This window comes from Vipera ursinii (assembly GCF_947247035.1).
Source record: "Vipera ursinii genome assembly, chromosome: 2".
Lineage (NCBI taxonomy): Eukaryota > Metazoa > Chordata > Lepidosauria > Squamata > Viperidae > Vipera > Vipera ursinii.
Window position 1 is genome coordinate 274,405,714 of NC_139513.1, and position 18,172 is coordinate 274,423,885.

An 18,172-nucleotide genomic window follows, 5' to 3' on the forward strand; every position below is an offset into this window, starting at 1 on the left:
TGAGTATCCTTCATGGCTTGAAATTAGTAAAGGCAAAGTTCTGGAAAATACTACATAGTATAACCTGTAGAAAGTACCAAGTTGGAAGAAACTACTGCCAAAACATCTGGTCTTAGCTCAGTTCAGCCTTTTCTTCCTATCCATAGCATTGGATCTAGGTATGAATGAGCTGCATACTACTTCTAAAGGAAAACAGTGGGAAGGTGATTTGTTTTGAGGCATCTTCCAAAGACTTTTTCAAGAGGCAACTGGACTTTCTTTGTTTTTCTTTGAAGGTATTTCGCTTGTCATCCAAGAAGCTTCTGAAGAACTGAAGAAGCTTCTTGGATGAGAAGCTGAATGTCTTCAAGGAAAAGCAAAATCCAATTGTCTCCTGAAAAAGCACCTTTGGGACAACCATGACTAGATGACTGAGAATCCTCATAGACACTTTAAAGCATCTGTTCTCTGTAGTTCATGAAAATGTTCTTGATGGGACCCTTCAAAAGAGCTGATGTAGGAAGGAGAAACCAGCACCATACTGAATCACTGCTGCAATCCAGCCTCCCGAAAATGGAAAATATTCTTTTTTTCTGCAATACAGATAGTCTTTGATTTACGACCATTCATTCAGTAACCGTTGGAAGTTACAGTGGCTCTGACCAAAGTGACTTATGACCGGTTTTCACACAACCATAGCAGCATCCCAATGATCATGCAATCAAAATTTAGGCATGTGTCGACTGGCATAAATTTATGACAATTGCACTGTCCTCGGGGTCATGTGATTTGCGACCTTCCTAGCTGGCTTCGGACAAGCAGAGTCAACGAGGGAAGCCAGATTTATCTAACGATCGCACGATTCATTTAAAAGTGGTGGCAAAAAGTGGTGGTAAAATGGGTTGTGACTCACTTAACTGCCATGCCTAGCAGTGGAAACATTGGGCTCAGTTGTGATTTGAAAGTCAAGGACTATCTGTAAAGGACATGCCACTCATACAATTTGCAAAAGAACTTTTGAGAACGAGGAGGATATGCAAATATTTATATATCACCCTCTTTCCCGTTACTAGCCTTTTGAATGCGATATCGGAAGGTGATTTTGTGTTTGTTCCATATTGTTACTTTGGAACATCAAAAGCCAGTCTGCATTTAAATTATGATGTTATGGCTGCAGTCCAAAGAGGCTTGCTGTGCGTTCTACGTGACTGTTCTATCTTTCTAACCACACCATGCCTGATTTGTGTGATATTTTTGTAAAAATTAAAAAAGGCTCTTGGATTTTCCCTGCCTTGATAAGTGCTCTCTAAATGACTCATAGAAGCTCTAAGTTGGCCATAATGTTAGGGAGTTTTTAATAATACATGTATATATTTGCATATCTCTGAGATGACTCTTTTCTTCATCCTGGGCTATAATCTTAGTACAGCACTGCTTTAAAGTCAAATAGTGAACTAAGTGAGTTATTTGTCAGTGGGCAACCTTAAATCCACCAGCTGTTGTGTGAAAGATTAAATAAAACACTGTGTGTCAATAGTAGCATCTGTGTCATGGAGCAAGCAACCTGCAACAAAGGTGAAGGACCAGAAGAGGGTTTATTATTACAGATGCTGTTCGTAATTTCCATTGTGGGCACAATGCATAGGAGGGCAATTTGAATTTATTGTTCTGACCTGGATGATGTACAAACAAGGACTGGAAGGAGCTTCCCCCATTGTATTTTTACAACCAGCAGCAGCCTGTAATTGTTCCCATTTGTTCCCATTTCCCAATGTCACGTGAGAAGAATTAATACACATTAATGACTCAGGAGAGATTAGATCTGCCAAGCCACATGCTTTGCATGTGTCCAGATATTTCTACTTGGTTTTTGGATGAGATGAGAACAAACAGAACGAAGTTTATGTGCCAGAGACTATGCATCCGATTCTTCTTCCTTCTTCTTTCTTCTTCCTTTAAAAAAAAAATAGAACTAAAACATGCTGGCTGCTGGTGGATCAATATCCTTTTGAGTAAGTTGGAAATGGATCCAGCCAGGTGCTAACAGTCATAATTTGAAAGCTGAGCATATTATACAGTTCAAAGATTGATACACATTTAGAGTCATTTAGCTAAGCTTTGTTGGCTATTTTAATGAAACTAAAAAATGGTGTTTCTAGAGCCAGGTATGAAATGCCTAGAATAATAGTTGAATTGTTGTACTGTCTGTGATACTGTAACAAGTGACTGCACAATACTTATACATTTCTTGACTAAAAAAATACACAAATTCAGTTTTTAAATAGAAAGCAGTTAGTATAGTTTTGCTTCATACATTTTAAAGCAGGATTCAATAGAATTGCACTCTCCAACCTAGGCAGCATCTAGCTACATGGGTTTCTCAGCAATGACACTAAAGGCAGTTCTAGGATAATGAGGGCAGTTGGGACCAGAATGTCCATTGCTAAGCGATGCAGTCGTAAAGTATGATGTCACATGACTGCATTTTTAATGACAGCAGTCCTGGCACTTGTTGTTGCCACTATTAAGCAAGGATCATGAATTGTTAAGCAGGGACCTCCTTACAACTTCCTGCCAGCTTGCAATAAGCAAAATCTACGGGGAAGGCAGCAAGAAGTCACAAGGCCCAGGGCTCACAAGCAAATCAATGGGCAGATAAAAATAGCTGTTGCAGAGTGGAAGAAGGTATGTGAATGGCTGGCACAACACGAGCACAGCAGGGATGGGGGTGGCTGCTGCTGGGTGTGAGAGGCTGCGCAGGCAGCCACAGCAGATGGGTTTTGTGTGTAAAAAGCTATGGGCATGAAAGCAATTGATCAGATCAATTTGTGACCTTTCCTGTTGGCTTCTCCCTGAACTTTGCTTGTGCGAAGCCGGCAAAGAAGGTCACAAATGGCAATCATGCGACTAAGGGATGTTGCAACTATTATAAGTGCAAGCCAGTTGCCCAGTGCCCGGTTTGCAATCAGCTGACTGTTGGGCACTGGGACAAATGGAACGTTGAGGGCCAGTTCTAAGTATCACATGTTGAGCATTGTCATAACTTCAGTCAATGTAGTCAATTTTAGTGTCAGGAAAATGGGGCTGCTTCATTAGCTTAGGTCAGGGGTAGGCAACCTTGTCTCTTTTATGACTCATGGACTTCAACTCCCAGAATTCTTGCTGACTCAGGAATTCTGGGAGTTGAAGTCCATGAGTCATAAAAGAGACAAGGTTGCCTACCCCTGGCTTAGGAGTTACAGAGGCAAAAAAGGTGAAGCATCAGGAGCCATGGTGGTGTAGTGGTTAGAATGTAGTATTGCAGGCTAACTCTGCCCATAGCTTGGAGTTCCATCCTGACTGCCTCATGGTTGACTCAGCCTTCCATCCTTCTGAGGTTGGTAAAATGAGGATCCAGATTGTTGGGGCCAATACATTGACATTGTAAACTGCTCAGAGAGTGCTATAAAGCAGGGCTTTTCAACCTTTTCACCCATTGTACCACTTTTAGGATATGGCAACATACGAGTACCACCAGTCGCCTAGCAAGATGTCAAAAACTTGACCAAAAAAAAAAGAAGGAAAAAGTGATGAAGTACAGGTAGTCCTTGACTTACAACAGTTTGCTTAGTGACTGTTTGAAGTTACAATGGCACTGAAAAAAGTGCCCCCCAAGCCACAGCTGAGCAAGACCCCTGCCTGCCCGCCCGGTGGCGGTCTTCCTCCTGTCCGAGGTTTTCATTATTGTGAGCATTCCTGTGGAGGATTGGCAGTGGGGGTGGGGTGGGGGTATGTTTGGTTTTATTCCCCCCGTCTGCTGGGTGGTTGCAGTAGGTTTTGGTCACTTCACATGACCCTGGGACACTGTGATCGTCATAAATAATGAATCAGTTGCCAAGCATCTGAATGTAAATCACAAGACCCTGGAGATGCTGCAACATTCCAGCTGATTGGCGCTTCTTCTGGGCTCAGAAGCACCAGGATCAGTGCGGAGCTCCAGCTGGAGCCTGGCGCTGATCCTGGCACTTCCGCTGAGCCCTGACACCCCGAAGAAGCGCTGATCCTGGTGCTTCCGCTGAGCCACGACAGCCCTGCAGCTCCAGCCATCTTTCGCTCAGGCTTGTGTGGTGCTGCCACCAGTTCAGTTCATTCCCCTCCCCCACTACCACTTTTCTAGGATGGTCGCGTACCACCTGCCAGGTGCCAATGTACCACAGGTGGTACCCATACCACTGGTTGAAAAGCCCTGATATAAAGCACTATGGCACACTATATAAGTCTAAGTGTTATTGCTATTACATATATTTTAAAATTCAGATTTAAATTGACAGTTTTTAATTTTATTAATCTTAAAATATTCTCAGGGTCTCCTCTAATTTTTCTCGCTGTCTCTTAACTTTTTAATTTTCGGTCATTCTGTTATTAATCTCTCCAGTGTTATACAGAATATATTCTTCTGGTTGGCCATTTTCTTCTTCATATGTTTCCCCCATTTTTTTATTTGTAACTTATCCAAAATTGTTGTGCAGTCCTTAAACTGGAATAAATAAAAGAAGAAAAACAATGTCTGAAGCTGGTTTAAGTCTTTCTCTTTCCCCCCACTCTTTCTATTTAGGTTCTGATGTCTCTGCATGAAATGTTTCCTGCAGTGCAGACAGCAGAGATGGCTGTCCAGAGAGATCCCCATTCTTGGGAAGCATGGCAAACGCTGGGGCGGGCCCAGCTTGGATTAGGAGAAATCACATTGGTAAGGTTGAACAGAGAATTCGGTAGTACTTCTGACAGCCATTACACACATGTGCAAAAACCATTGCTTCAGGAAGTTACACAACTTGCTGTAAAGAATAAGGGGTAATTAATTATTTCATAGGCACAATGACAGTCATGGGTTTGTTCCAGGTCATTGTGGACCTGACTTACATAAGATACAACAGGTCTGGTTTTTATCTTCAACCAGGTGAAATGTGTTCTGGAAGTAGGTATATTGCCAGCAGTTTAATATCTGGAGCTTTCTATGCCACTGCTTTCTACAGAGAGGAAAGACTGATGCTCACTCCTCTCCAGGTACCTGATATGACCAGCTAGTTTTCATAGTGCATTTATGATTTTCCCAATTGACTGGGAAGTAGCTTGGTTGAGTACCTAGTTGAATTTTGGAATGCAGGAACAAACAGAACACATAATAAGATTTCTCCTGCATAGTCTCCTGCTCCAGTGTGGTTTAGAGTTTCTATTCCTGGTTAGGGAATGAGTTTCTAATCCTGGAAGAGTGGTGGTTGGTCATTGTGATCAATTTGCAAATAATTAATTGTAGAATAAAATCACTGATATTCAGTCTGAGCTTGAAGCTATAGTTGGATACAGTTGGTAGAGGTGCTGAGGTGAAATCGTGCAATGTTATTTGGGATCTGCTTTTGTTGACCTTGAGAAGTGGGACTGATTGAATACTGAATTCTAGAGCTGTCGTAAGTTCCAACAATTGCTAAATCAAGCATTTGTTGAACAAGATCTACCTATAGCTTCCACCTACTGGAAAATTATTTTATATACAGGTAATCCTCAACTTACAACAGTTCATTTAGTGATTATTTGAAGCAGCACTGAAAAAAGTGACATATGACCGTTTTTCACACTTACGGCTGTTGCAGCATCCCCATGGTCATGTGATCAAATTTCAGACACTTGGCAACTTAGGGTTGTAGTGTCCTGGGGTCATATGATCACCTTTTGCAATCTTCTAACTAGCAAAGTCAATGGGGAAGCCAAATTCACTTAATACCTGATGTTACTAACTTAACAACTGCAGTGATTCCCTTAACAACTGTGGCACGAAAGCTCATTAAATGGGGCAAAACTCACTTAACAACTGTCTCACTTAGCAACAGAAATTTTGGGCTCAGTTGTGGTCATAAGTTGAGAACTACCTGTACTTTCTACTGGTTATACTACTATGCTTCTTTTCTAGGACTTTGCCTTTATTAATTTCATACCATGAAGGATACTCATGTTCGCCCTTGTTATCTTGTTTGTTCATCAGTTGAGAAGCAATTCATCAAATACAATTCTTCAAATACAATGAACCTATGGAAGCTACAGTTAGCTGTTCCCTTTTGCATCTATAATGTGTATTTAAGGGACTAGATAAATGTTTGTGATAGGTAAAACACCCATTTAGTTAGTCTGAGATATCTCACTTTAATTTTCATGTCTTGTAGGATTTCCTAGAACATTTTTTTTTATCTAGCTTGATTGTGAAAGAGATTGTGCAAGGAGAATTCCAGATGGACTGTGACCCAATTATATTAGGAATTTGGTTGTAATCGTGGAATTTATTAACTTTGAATCCATCCCAAATGGTTGCTATTTTTTAAAAATTTAACATTACGATTTTCAAACTTCCTGCCTTCCAGAAGTTGCTTCTACATCAACTTAATTTTTAGACTACCCAAAGCATCCATTCTGGAAGACCTGACTGTTGCAAAGGATTCTGCTTCATGATCCAGTTGTACAAGGAAACACATAAGACATTATTATTTTTTACTGACAATACAAGTATACACCCTCTCACTCATGGCAAACATTCCTGCGAGAAATGCAAAGGCAGATTTCTCACATTCATTTCTTCCATTTTCTTTTCATTTCTTTCATGACAGTTTTTCTATTTGACTACCTGATGTGGAGAAATGATCAGGTATTTCACAAATGTATCACCGAGTTACCAATGCTTTCTGCTTTCTGCATTTAAATATTAATTTTGACCAGAACTGGGAGGAAATTATAAACAAACATGTTTTGGTTAAGCGTTTCAGTGCAAACTTTGAACAATTCAAAATTCAGTTAATTATAAAAGAAGATTTCTTACATCTATTCTTAATTACTTATATCCTGAATCACCCTGACAGTTTAATAACCATATATTGAATTACTTTAGTAGTATCCTTCACATGGTATCTCCTCCCCCCCCTCTCTTTTTGTAATTTCTTTACACTGGTTTCCTCTGAATATTTTCTTCTGGTATCCTTTTTTTTCTTTTAAGAAAAGTCTCATTGCAACTTTTGTAAAAGTTTCGTTCTGGTTTTGCTTGGAAAACATGCCTTTTTCTCCTGAAGCCTTAAAATAAAGATATTTTTTTATATGAAATGAAGCAATGGAGTATTTCTGTCACTCCCATGCTTTCAAGTAGGAATACTGGAGTCTTCATATATAATCAGACATGTAATCTCTGGATACGAGAACCAGCAGTGTGAGTTCAGAGTCCCTTGAGTCTGTTAGTGTGTTTTTAAGAAGTTATTTGAATTTTTGGTAATGTGAATAGTGTATTTGCATTCCAATATGAAGAAATAGGTTGAGGGTTTTTTCATTAATGAAAATTGCTGTCTTATTGGCTGTAACTAGTGTTGCTGCATTAATAAATCTACACTGTATTTGTATTTGGCAAGGAACTTTAGATATTGATGTGACCTTTGAAAGACAGGATTTTTGATAATGGTAGTGAATTGAGGAAATGTGTTCAACAACTATAGTAGTTTTTGCATTCTAGAGTTTAAAAGCTACACCGGGGTGAGAGGTTTCACAATCTGTTCAGCAGGGTATCTCTGGCACAAGAGAAATGTGTATAAAGTACCTCAGCCTAGATTGCATTCATTTATCTGTTCACTCATTCATTTAATCTGTATGGCCACCCATTTGAAACAAGTGAGTCTGGGCAGCAAATAGTCACAAAATGAATTAAAAACCAATTTACAACAACAAAATTATGTATGTATATATGTACATCAAGAAATATTATAATTCATAGATATTAACCAGGAAACAGGATTCACTGACTTGGGACCCCAGACCTTGCACATAACCAGGTTTTCAAGGCCTTTCAAAAAGTCTGCATCCTAATCTCTGAAAGAATGTTCCAGAGGGCAGGCACTATCCCAGAAAAGGCACAGCTCCTGGTCCCCACCAGCTGACATTTCTTGGCTGATGGCATGCCCATCCTGCCAGCCTGGATTGCAGGGGCAGAAATGACTGGGAGAAGGTAACTGAACTCAACCTAGGAAGGATTTTAAAGGTGACTACTAGTACCTTGAATTGCATCTAGCCATGAATGCAGCTCATGAAGCAGCGGTGTTACACGTCTTGAGTAACCAACACCATTTACTACCCTTGAAGTTGCATTCTGCACCTTCTGAAGCTTCTGAATGCTCTTCAAGGGCAGCCCATTACAGTAATCCAGACAGGAGGATTTACGATCCCTTCAGCAGAAGGCCTATAAGAGCCAGAACCATGTTAGGCTGTTTCTTATATCCAGGATATTTTTCATAGAATCTGTTTGTCTAGTAGCAATCCTTAGGCTCAACTGCTGTTTCCTTAATCTTCTTCACCTCTGACCCTCTACCAGGACTTCACTAGCCCAATCAGGCCTACCTCCAGCCTAGAATGTCCCTTCTCAACCATCCATCTAGGTCAGAGAGATAGATCACAGCAGGCAGTCCAAAGTTCCAGTAATATTGGAAGAACTACAGGCTTGCTTTGTTGTGCTGTATTATCATTATAAAGGTAAAGGTTCCCCTGCACATGCATGCTAGTCATTTTCTGACTCTAGGGGCCGGTGCTCATCTCCGTTTCAAAGCCGAAGAGCCAGCGCTTGTCCGAGGACGTCTCTGTGGTCATGTGGCCGGCATGACTAGACGCTAAAGGCACACGGAACACTGTTACCTTCCCACCATAGTGGTCCCTATTTTTCTACTTGCATTTTTACGTACTTTCGAACTGCTAGGTTGGCAGAAGCTGGGACGAGTAACAGGCGCTCACTCTGTTACGCGGCACTCGGGATTCGACCCACCAAACTGCCGACCTTCTGTTCGACAAGCTCAGCGTCCTAACCCACTGAGCCACAGCGTCCCTTTATCATTATCATTATACTATAATAAATATAGGAACATCAGCAAAATCAACATTATATTTAGCAGTGAGTTCACAAAAGTTTAGAAGCATGTCCTGAAACCTGAGTTACACCGTATTAAGTTCATAAGCACCTAGTTAAGCAACTTCTGTTATGGTTTCAAATAGAATGTGTTGTTTAGACTATCTTATATGTTCATGGGTCCATTGCTAATAGCAGCATCAACTAAGTCACATTTATTGCATCATATTAGGCAGATGTTAATTCCTATGCAAAATGTGATTTGTTAAGGAAGAGTGGGGGATTTTGTCGGTCAGAAAGATTTTGATAAATAACATCCCTTGCAGTCAGCCTTTGTTAGCCAGACTTTCTTTTGCTAAACAAGCTTTAAAAACTGGTGGTATCTGAGGAGCAGAAATCTGGTGATCAGATACCCCTGATATTAGGGAACTATGAGAACTGCCAAATTGCTGAAAGAGAGAAAAATCAATAAAAACATAATGATGAAAATGCAAGCTAGCAGGAATAGGCAAAATGCAACTCTATTTCCAATACCTGGATTAAAAGCTACCTTGTCATTTCTGCTTCATTTTCAGTTGAAATTAAGAAATAGTTGTTGATAATGTTCAGTCATTGTTTAGCCAAAAATGTATTCTATAATTCTGTGGGTTTTTTTATGATATTGAACAAGAAACTCTTGCTGACATTAATGTTTTCATATTAGATTGTGAAAGGCTTGAAGATTTCTCAAATGTTTTGATGAATAATATGAAGTCAAGCATACTTAAAATTCCAAAAATTAATAACGAGTGAGACTAAGATAAAGATTTTTCATAAACACATGGGTTTCAGCAAACAGCTGAGGGTATTTTTGATAATTACCTAGATGGTAAAGAGGACATAATGTTATGTATCTGAAAATATTTGTTACATTTTCTTCTGGAAGGAGAAATGTTCAAAATCCTTCCTTTCCGTATTGTAAAGAAAATCACAATAAGAATTACATTTATAAAAAAAGAAAATATTGCACCAAGTTCTCAAAATACACTAAATTAGAAAAAAAAGGACTTTGGTAACCCATGAGTCAATACATGAACCAAGCTTGAAAACCATTCTTCCCATTGTACTATGGGATATCCCCAGTTACTTGAGTATATTTCATAAGTGTACTTTCTCATAAGCCATAGCTTTGCTCATGAAAACCCATCAGAAACATGGAGACCAAGCTGATAGCATTTTGGGCTGTAATTGACAGTGTATATGAGAGTCAGAGGCAAACTGTGCATAGGAGCTTTATTCAGCTTTTATTTTCTTCTCCCTAGTAAGCAGATTTATTTTATTTATTTTTTATTTTAATCCCATTTATATCCCGCCCTTCTCTGAAGACTCAGGGCAGCTTACAATTTAAGCACAAACCAATGTGCTTAGCAATAGCCTTCATTCTATGTATATGCCTGCTTATTAGGGCTTTCGTCCCCCCCCCCCTCCCAGCGGCATTATTACAAAGTCAGCTTATTGCCCCCAACAATCTGGGTCCTCATGACTGCCAGTTTACATGGAAACCTATTTTCTGCATGTCCTGTATGTATAATGGGCTGGAACTGTTTATTAGGCCTCTCCCATTTATGGTGATAATGATTCCTGAAACTGAAAATAAAAACATCCAAAGTTCTGTTCAATCATTTCTGGAAAAGCTAGAAATAGTTTTCCATTTCTGCAGCTACCATTAATTCAGCAGTTCTAAAGAATGGCCTTCTCTAAATCTGGTTAACTGAACTTCCACAATTTTGACCCTGGTCAAAATGATGTGCATCAAATTGGAGAAAGTTCTCTTCCAGATTAGCACCTCATTTCATTTCTAGTAATTCTGATCAGTTTTTCCCAAAGATATAGACTACAAGGCTGTCCATGACTGCGTGGAATCCTCCTAACCATTTTTGTGCTCTCAGAGCTGTTTCTGACTCTAGTTGTCAAAAACGAATGGTACTTTCCTGCCAGTGTGAAACCGGAGATATAATTATGTTACATATATCTAACATAAGCCCTAAAATAGTTGAGCATATTTTTTCTGCAAAACAACCACCACACAAGCTCTTCCCGAAAAGATTAAGAAAACGTAAACCTTATCTCTGCCCACATGTATTGTTGGCCCTTATCCACTTTAATCTTCTACCTAATATATATTGTCAAGCGCAGTGATACGCATTTTTCTCCAGCTCATTGGGGAAGCATTCCAAAAAGTGTTGGTTGAGGCAAAACTGTAATTTGAGTTCCTTTCTGTTTGCACTTAAATTCAGTGTAATTAATGGATTTCTTTGTCCCATCGTATATATGTATTATTTTTAATGTGATTGTAGGAAAAAATAACTTTCAAAAATCTCTGGGGACTAGATTTTTGGTGACAGTTGTAGTCCTAGAGTTTTGGGTTGGGTGTGTGTGCCACAGTGTATGAAAATCAGAATTTCTGTTCAATGCTTCTTAATGGTCAGCATTCTCTCAAAACCCTGAAATGAGATGGTTCTTCATTCTGAAATATGAAATCTGGAAGCTTTCCTGACTTGTTGGATTTAGAATTAAGTGACTTCAGTTACTATGGTTTAATTACATATGTCAGGATTTAATTATATATTTCATGATAGCTTGAAGACTGTGTTTAACCTATCAAATTACCTTTTTATCCAAAGCAACTAATAATCCATATATACTATTAGAACAAAGGGGCTTAGTAATTCAGATTTATAAAGGTAACTAGTATTCAGCTGTCACAATTACACAATGATAAATCTATACTTTGGGGGCCTCATTAAAAAAAGAAAATCAAAATAGTCCTTTTGTATTTTGTAACTGAATTATTTTCATATTTCTTCACAATCTAATAAGTCTATTGATGCTAACAGCTATTGATGGGTGCTGGACCCCAAAGAATTTGAGCGGAATTATTTCAAATGCTTGCTAAGGTCTGCTTGTACATTTATGCAGGCAACAAACAAGATATACAGTTTAATCTGTAGTTCAATGCTCTGGGGCAGAGGTTGCAATAATCAAGACATCACTCAATGATGAGGCTATAAATGTCTTAGCTCATTTTTTCCTCTGGATCAGAAGAAACAATATTTTTATAAATACCGTATATACTTGAGTATAAGCCGAATTTTTCAGCCCACTTTTTGGGCTGAAAAATTCCACTTCGGCTTATACTCCAGTCAACAAAAAAACTTACCGAGGACTTGTGCGCGGCCGAGGCTTTGGTGCTTCCGGGATCGTGCGCACCTCTCCCAAGCCACCGCCGTCCGCAGACCTGCCGAAGTTTGGGGAGGTTTGGGGAGGTGCGCGCGCACCTCCCCAAACGTCGGCAAGTCTCCGGACCTCCGTGCCCTGCCTGCCTGCTTCTTTCCGCTGCGGAAAGAAGCAGGCAAGCAGGGCGCGGAGGTCTGCTTCTTTCCGCAGCGGAAAGAAGCAGGCAAGCAGGGCACGGAGGTCTGCTTCTTTCCGCAGCGGAGGTCTGCTTCTTTCCGCAGCGGAAAGAAGCAGGCAAGCAGGGCGCGGAGGTCTTCTTTCCGCAGCGGCTTGGGAGAGGTGCGCGCGATCCTGGAAGCACCGAAGCAAGTCCTCGGTAAGCTCCGGGCGGTCACTTGCTTCGCGTCTCCTGAGGGAAGGGGGGGCGACTGGAGCGGGTGTGTTTCCTCGCCTGCTGGGCGCCGTGATTTGCCCGGGGAACGTGCGGGCCCCGAATGGCAGCGTGGAGCGAGGAAGCGGACAGCCAGGGCTTCCCCGAGAGCCGCGGCCACACAGGGTATTCCTGTGTATTCAGGCTTGCAAAATGGTGGATCGAGCCTCTGCTGGCGGCAGAGGCTTGCAGAGCACGGATCCGGCGGCGGAGGCTTGCAGAACGGCGGATCGGCTTATACTCGAGTCAACAACTTTTTCCAGTTTTTGGGGGTGAAATTGGGGGTCTCGGCTTATACTCGAGTTGGCTTATACTCAAGTATATACGGTACTTCTGTTTTTTTGAATAGCCCTTTTAAAATAAAATGACTGTCATGTTTAGACATTTGACATTTGATGTATCAGAGTGTTTCCAGGTTGCACAAAACATTTAAAGAAATATCAAAGTCTAAAATAAATCCAGATCCGATTGTACACTGCCATAGAAGTAAATAAATAATCCTAGAAACAATATAGCACATGTTACATTGTAAAGACATTTTTTTAAACTAGTAATTGTCTTCCGAAACCGAAAAGAATGGTTGTGCATAGTTGGGTTCACATATTACTATAATCCATATTAGCAAACTCTATGAATTCAGGGACTGAATCTTGTTTCTTGTGGCTGATGTATTAGTATATTATGTCAGTTCAGCAAATTTATTTTGGCCTGTAAACCATGGTTAAACAAGCCATGGGTTAACGTGATACATATATGTGGGTATGACGGAATTTCTTTTGTAAAGAAAAGCTTTACAATTAAACATAATAGTTGCTTCTTTGCTCAGTTTTTTTTACTGAATACAGCTGAGTATTATTTCTCATCCTGTCTTACCAGTAGTTCCTCACAAACACAGTGTGACATTATTTTAATATGTTAAACAGTGTTTTAACAATATTTTAAACAGTGTTTTAACAGGGGAAATAATGGATTTCTAATTACTGCACATATGGTATTACAGGTAGTCCTCTACTTACAACAGTTCGCTCAGTGACTGTTGGAAGTTACAGTGGCACTAAATAAAGTGATGTACGACTGTTTTCACAGTTAAGACCATTGCAGCATCCCACCATGATCATATGATCAGAATTCAGACGCTTGAGAGCTGATTCATACTTGTGCTGGTTGCAGCGTCTCAGAGTTCTGTGATCCCCTTTTGTGACCTTCTGACAAGCGAAGTCAATGGGGAAGTTAGATTCACTTAACAAGCGCATTACTAACTTAAGTGCAGTGATTCATTGAATAACTGTGGCAAGAAAGATCATAAAATGGGGCAAAATTCACTTAACAAATGTCTTGTTTAGCAACAGAAATTTTGAGCTCAGTTGTGGTTGTAAATCAAGGACTACCTGTACAGAGATGACTTACTAGTTAATATTGAGTACCATCTTCAGCACATAATCATTTTTGTAAGAAGTACGTAATTTAAACAACAAAATTAATAAAGACTAAATATCTGGTCCCGGTGACCGACCCAGTTTGGAGCTTGCAAAATGAATAAATGTAATTTTTTAAAAAAGTTTCTTTGGATATTCTATTTCTTCCTAACCTTTCCTCCGGGAGCTCAAGATAGCATTCGGTGCTCGCCTTGGATATGTTGAATTGAATTTTAATAAACCCAGTTCAAATCCAATACTTGAACCACTTACCAAAGCCGCCAATGAATTACGTTGTGTGTGTTTCAAACGAGATCAAACTAGATCCGCACATTAAACAGATCAGGTTTTGTATTATAAGTAGAATCTATATAATCCCACTAGATCTCAACACAAGTTCCATAATAGGTCTCTTAACTCTTTCAAGGCAGGAAAGTACTGATGGATTGGCAGATGCTAATGGCTGTGTTTCCGTGCTTGTTTTTTTTACAGGCTATTCGAAGTTTCCAGATTGCCTTGCATATCTATCCACTCAACTCTGAATTGTGGAACGAAGATCTTTCCTGGGCAAAAAAATTACAACAACAGAAAAAAGCAACCAAAACCGAGACAGGAACACAAGGGGCTGAGAACGAAACTTTGGAGGAGCCAATTCCAGATTATGATTTTGAAAGTGATGAGATCTTGGCTGTGTGTGCTGCCATTGCTGAAAAAGAAAAAAACACTTCGGCCTCTAAAACTGTAGTGATTGTATCAGCTTCGGGGACTGTTGAGACTGTAACCGAACAAGAGGAGTCTGCAACGCTCCCTGATGGTGCTGTGTTTATCAAAGCACGATAATCCACATGGTCCCTTCCTGTAACAGCCATAAATCTGAGGAGTGGCTGTTGCTGTTGTTGTTCTACTTCCTTTCCCTTCTTGAGTCACTGAGCAGTGGAGGTCCCCATTCCATCACATTAAACGGGGACAATGTGTCATGTAGGGCCAGAGGAGGCAGAATTTGGAAAACTGAACATCTGTAATTTCATGGCTGTTTTCTCTTTCCCTGACTAAATGCTATTTTTAACAACACCTTTGCAAATTTGGCGCCTTCCTAGTGCCACAGCTTACAAGTCCCACAATCCACAGATAGCCTGGTTCATGGGGATGATGGGTGAGTTTCATGGAAGGTGAAGTATAATCCTCCTCCCAAAAGGCATCTCCATTGTAGAAACCTGGTCTTCAATATAGAAAACAACAACAACATAGCATGTCTGGAAATAGTGGCTTTGGAAATAGGAACTGGAAGTGTTGGGTCTGTATATATTTATACTGCCAAAAAATACAAGAATGGCTTTGTAAGCTTGCTAGCAATTCACTAACATCTGTTCTTAACTGTGATAAAGCAAAGCAGGGGATGAGGCAAAAACTTCACATGCTTATACAGTTGTGGTACAGAATGTGCCGAACGTGTTTCAGTCTATATAGTCTTTTGAGTCAAGGTCATTCTGTTATCTTAATGTAGAGACACTCAGATGTAGTTCTCAGATGCTGCTTTGAACAAAAGATACTCTTCTTGTTTTTCCAAATCCAATTATAAAATACTGTATGTTCATGCACTCGAATCAAGGTGGCCTTTATGCTTCCCACTATGAACTTTTAAACAGGGATTATTTTAATGAAGTTTGAGATACAGGTATTCCTTATTTAGTGATGGTAATTGGGATCAGGAGCTCCCATCACTAAGCTACACAGTCATGAAGTGCAATATCATGTGACCACGCCAACTTAAGGTGGCAGTTTTGGCTATTCCAGTTGCTGCTGTCAGGTGCAGTCTCAGCATCTTGTGTCATGTCACCATTTGCAACCTCCTGCCAGCTTCATTGACTTTGCTTGTTGCAAACAAGCAGTAAAGGTCATAAATGGTGATTGTGTGACTTAGGGATCCTGTCATGTCATAATTGCAAACTGGTCATTAAGTGCCTGAATTACAATTACATGCCGGGAAGGGTGTGTGTGTGTGTGTGTGTGTGTGCCTGCAACAGCTGCAACCCCTTGTAAGTGTCCCTCATTTAGCATTGTCATAACTGCAAACAGTGAACAAGGATATTAAATGGAGTCTATCTGTATCTTGTTGAGAAAAATCTGTGTATTTCCAGGGCATAATCCCCCTGCTTCAAAACAAATTAAAAAAATAAGCCCATACTGATTTTAATCTTTAATCAAAGAAAGAAAGATGAACTGCAGTGGAAGCAATTTCTAACAGCAATTTAAAATAATATAATTGAAATTGTGCATATTTAAACATGCCTATTTGCAGGAGGATAATGTTGCAATCAGATTTTAGAAATTCCTTTTAAAGGATTATTTCAGTCCTAGAATAAAACATAACATGCTGTAAAGAAATAATCACAGAGCTTTTAGTATTTCGCCTGTGTAATGGATATTCAACCTAAAATCCTGTGAATGGGCAGTATGAAAATGCTGTAGATAAATTAATAAGTCTAAGCCATCACTCAAGATGAGAAATGCAAAGAGGGGGGAACCACAAAAACATTCTTTTTAGGGACAGTTTGTTCTGCTTCTTTAGAGTCTTGTTTAATCCATGTTTGATGCCTTTCTGGAATATTCAGTGGGGAGAAAAGTATGTGTATAATTACACTTCTTATGGTAAATCTGGCAATTCCTGTCTAGTTCTTACAAATATGTTCTATGCACAGCATTTCCTAGGTTTAATCCAGAGGCTTTGTTGGTGGCCTCAATAAATTTCTTAAAGCAGAGGAAGTATTAGTCCAGCAGGAACAATTGGTACATTTTACACAGTTGGTTATAATCATTTGAAGCAGTGTTTGACGATCGTGAGTTTTTCTGTCTTACCCTCATCATCATCCAGATTCATATGAAAAACTTCATAAATTTTCATAAATTGCCACACAAATCAAACCTTAGACATAGACCATTTAAGTCTTTCTCATGGAAGAAATTTGTCTGCCATTTATTCAAGACTGTTTTTGCCACCTGTATATATACATAATTCCAGTATTTCCATTTACTTTAAATAATCGTATCCAACTATACATAGTACAGGTAGTCCTCAACTTACAACAGTTTGTTTAGTGACCATTTGAAGTTACAACAGCAGTGAAAAAAGTGGCTTATGACCGTTTTTCACACCTATGACTTGCAGTATCCCCCATAGTCACTTGATCAAAATTTAGAGGCTTGGCCAACCAACTTATATTTATGCCGATTGTGATGTTCTGGGCTTGCCTTTCACGACCTGACTAGCAAAGTCAATGGGGAAGCCAGATTCGCTTTACAGCCATGTTACTAACTTTACAACTGTAGTGATTCACTTATCAGCTATGGCAAGAAAGGCCATAAAACAGCAAAATTCACTTAGCTGTTTTGCTTAACAGCAGAAATTTTGGGCTCAATTATGGTTGCAAGTTGAGATCTACCTGTACTGCATCCTACAAAAAAAGCTAGAAAATGAAATCACTGCCTCAGCATTTACAAAAGACAGCCATAGCTCTGACCTGATTCAAGGAAGGCATTTTTGGAACAGGTGGGTGAGGAGATTGGTGTGCAGTTCTAGAACCTTTTTATAGCTCTTTAAAAGGTCTGTATCTTTCCTCAGGATTGTGTGTCTTGGCAGCTGAGCCCCATTTCTGGAAAAGGATGCTTCTTTAAATAGCAGACTGGGGACTTTTACGCAATGGCATGGTCTGAAGCACTTTGTGGAATTGGAATCCAGGTTGAATGTAAATAGCATAGAGTAAGCTCTTCTGAGCATATGAAGGCTTTTTCTGTCCATCTTGAATGCTGTTTTGTCCAGTAATAAAAATGGCTCAGTAGAATGAAACCCCATGTCAAGACTATTTTTCCCCAATATGTAGCTTTACTGAACTCAAACTTATTGGTTTATTTTTTGTTATGTCTTAATTTCCAATGCTGGTTATGTTTGGCATGCCTAAAGTGTCGGTGACAATTCCTGTGTTGTAATCCAACTTTTTCCTGTGTGAACAAAATTTGTGTGTAAATCTATGAAATCTAGAATGGATGTATTCAGTGAGCTTGATTGATATAACTCAAGAAGAATCAATTCTGTACACAATTCTGGACATAAGGATTTATGGGGTGAAAAACAGAAGTCTCATTGAATGCTACCATATCTTTAGGGCTGAGCATTCTATATTTTCCGCCTCTAAATTACTATTTAGAAATTGTCTGTGTTGGGTTTATGAATATGTGAGG

The 18,172-nt window shown here is 39.6% G+C and overlaps 1 protein-coding gene across 1 annotated transcript in view; it reads left to right on the plus strand.

The window, feature by feature from the left end:
* The window catches only part of TTC33 (tetratricopeptide repeat domain 33), a 38,277-nt gene extending 20,497 nt beyond the window's left edge, over positions 1–17,780 (plus strand). Inside the window, exons 4-5 of the mRNA XM_083356550.1 lie at positions 4,574–4,705; positions 14,429–17,780. Coding sequence (XP_083212676.1) covers positions 4,574–4,705; positions 14,429–14,776 — 480 coding nt within the window. The 3' untranslated portion in view covers positions 14,777–17,780. The remainder of the gene's footprint in view (positions 1–4,573; positions 4,706–14,428) is intronic.
* Positions 17,781–18,172: the final 392 nt, after the last annotated feature.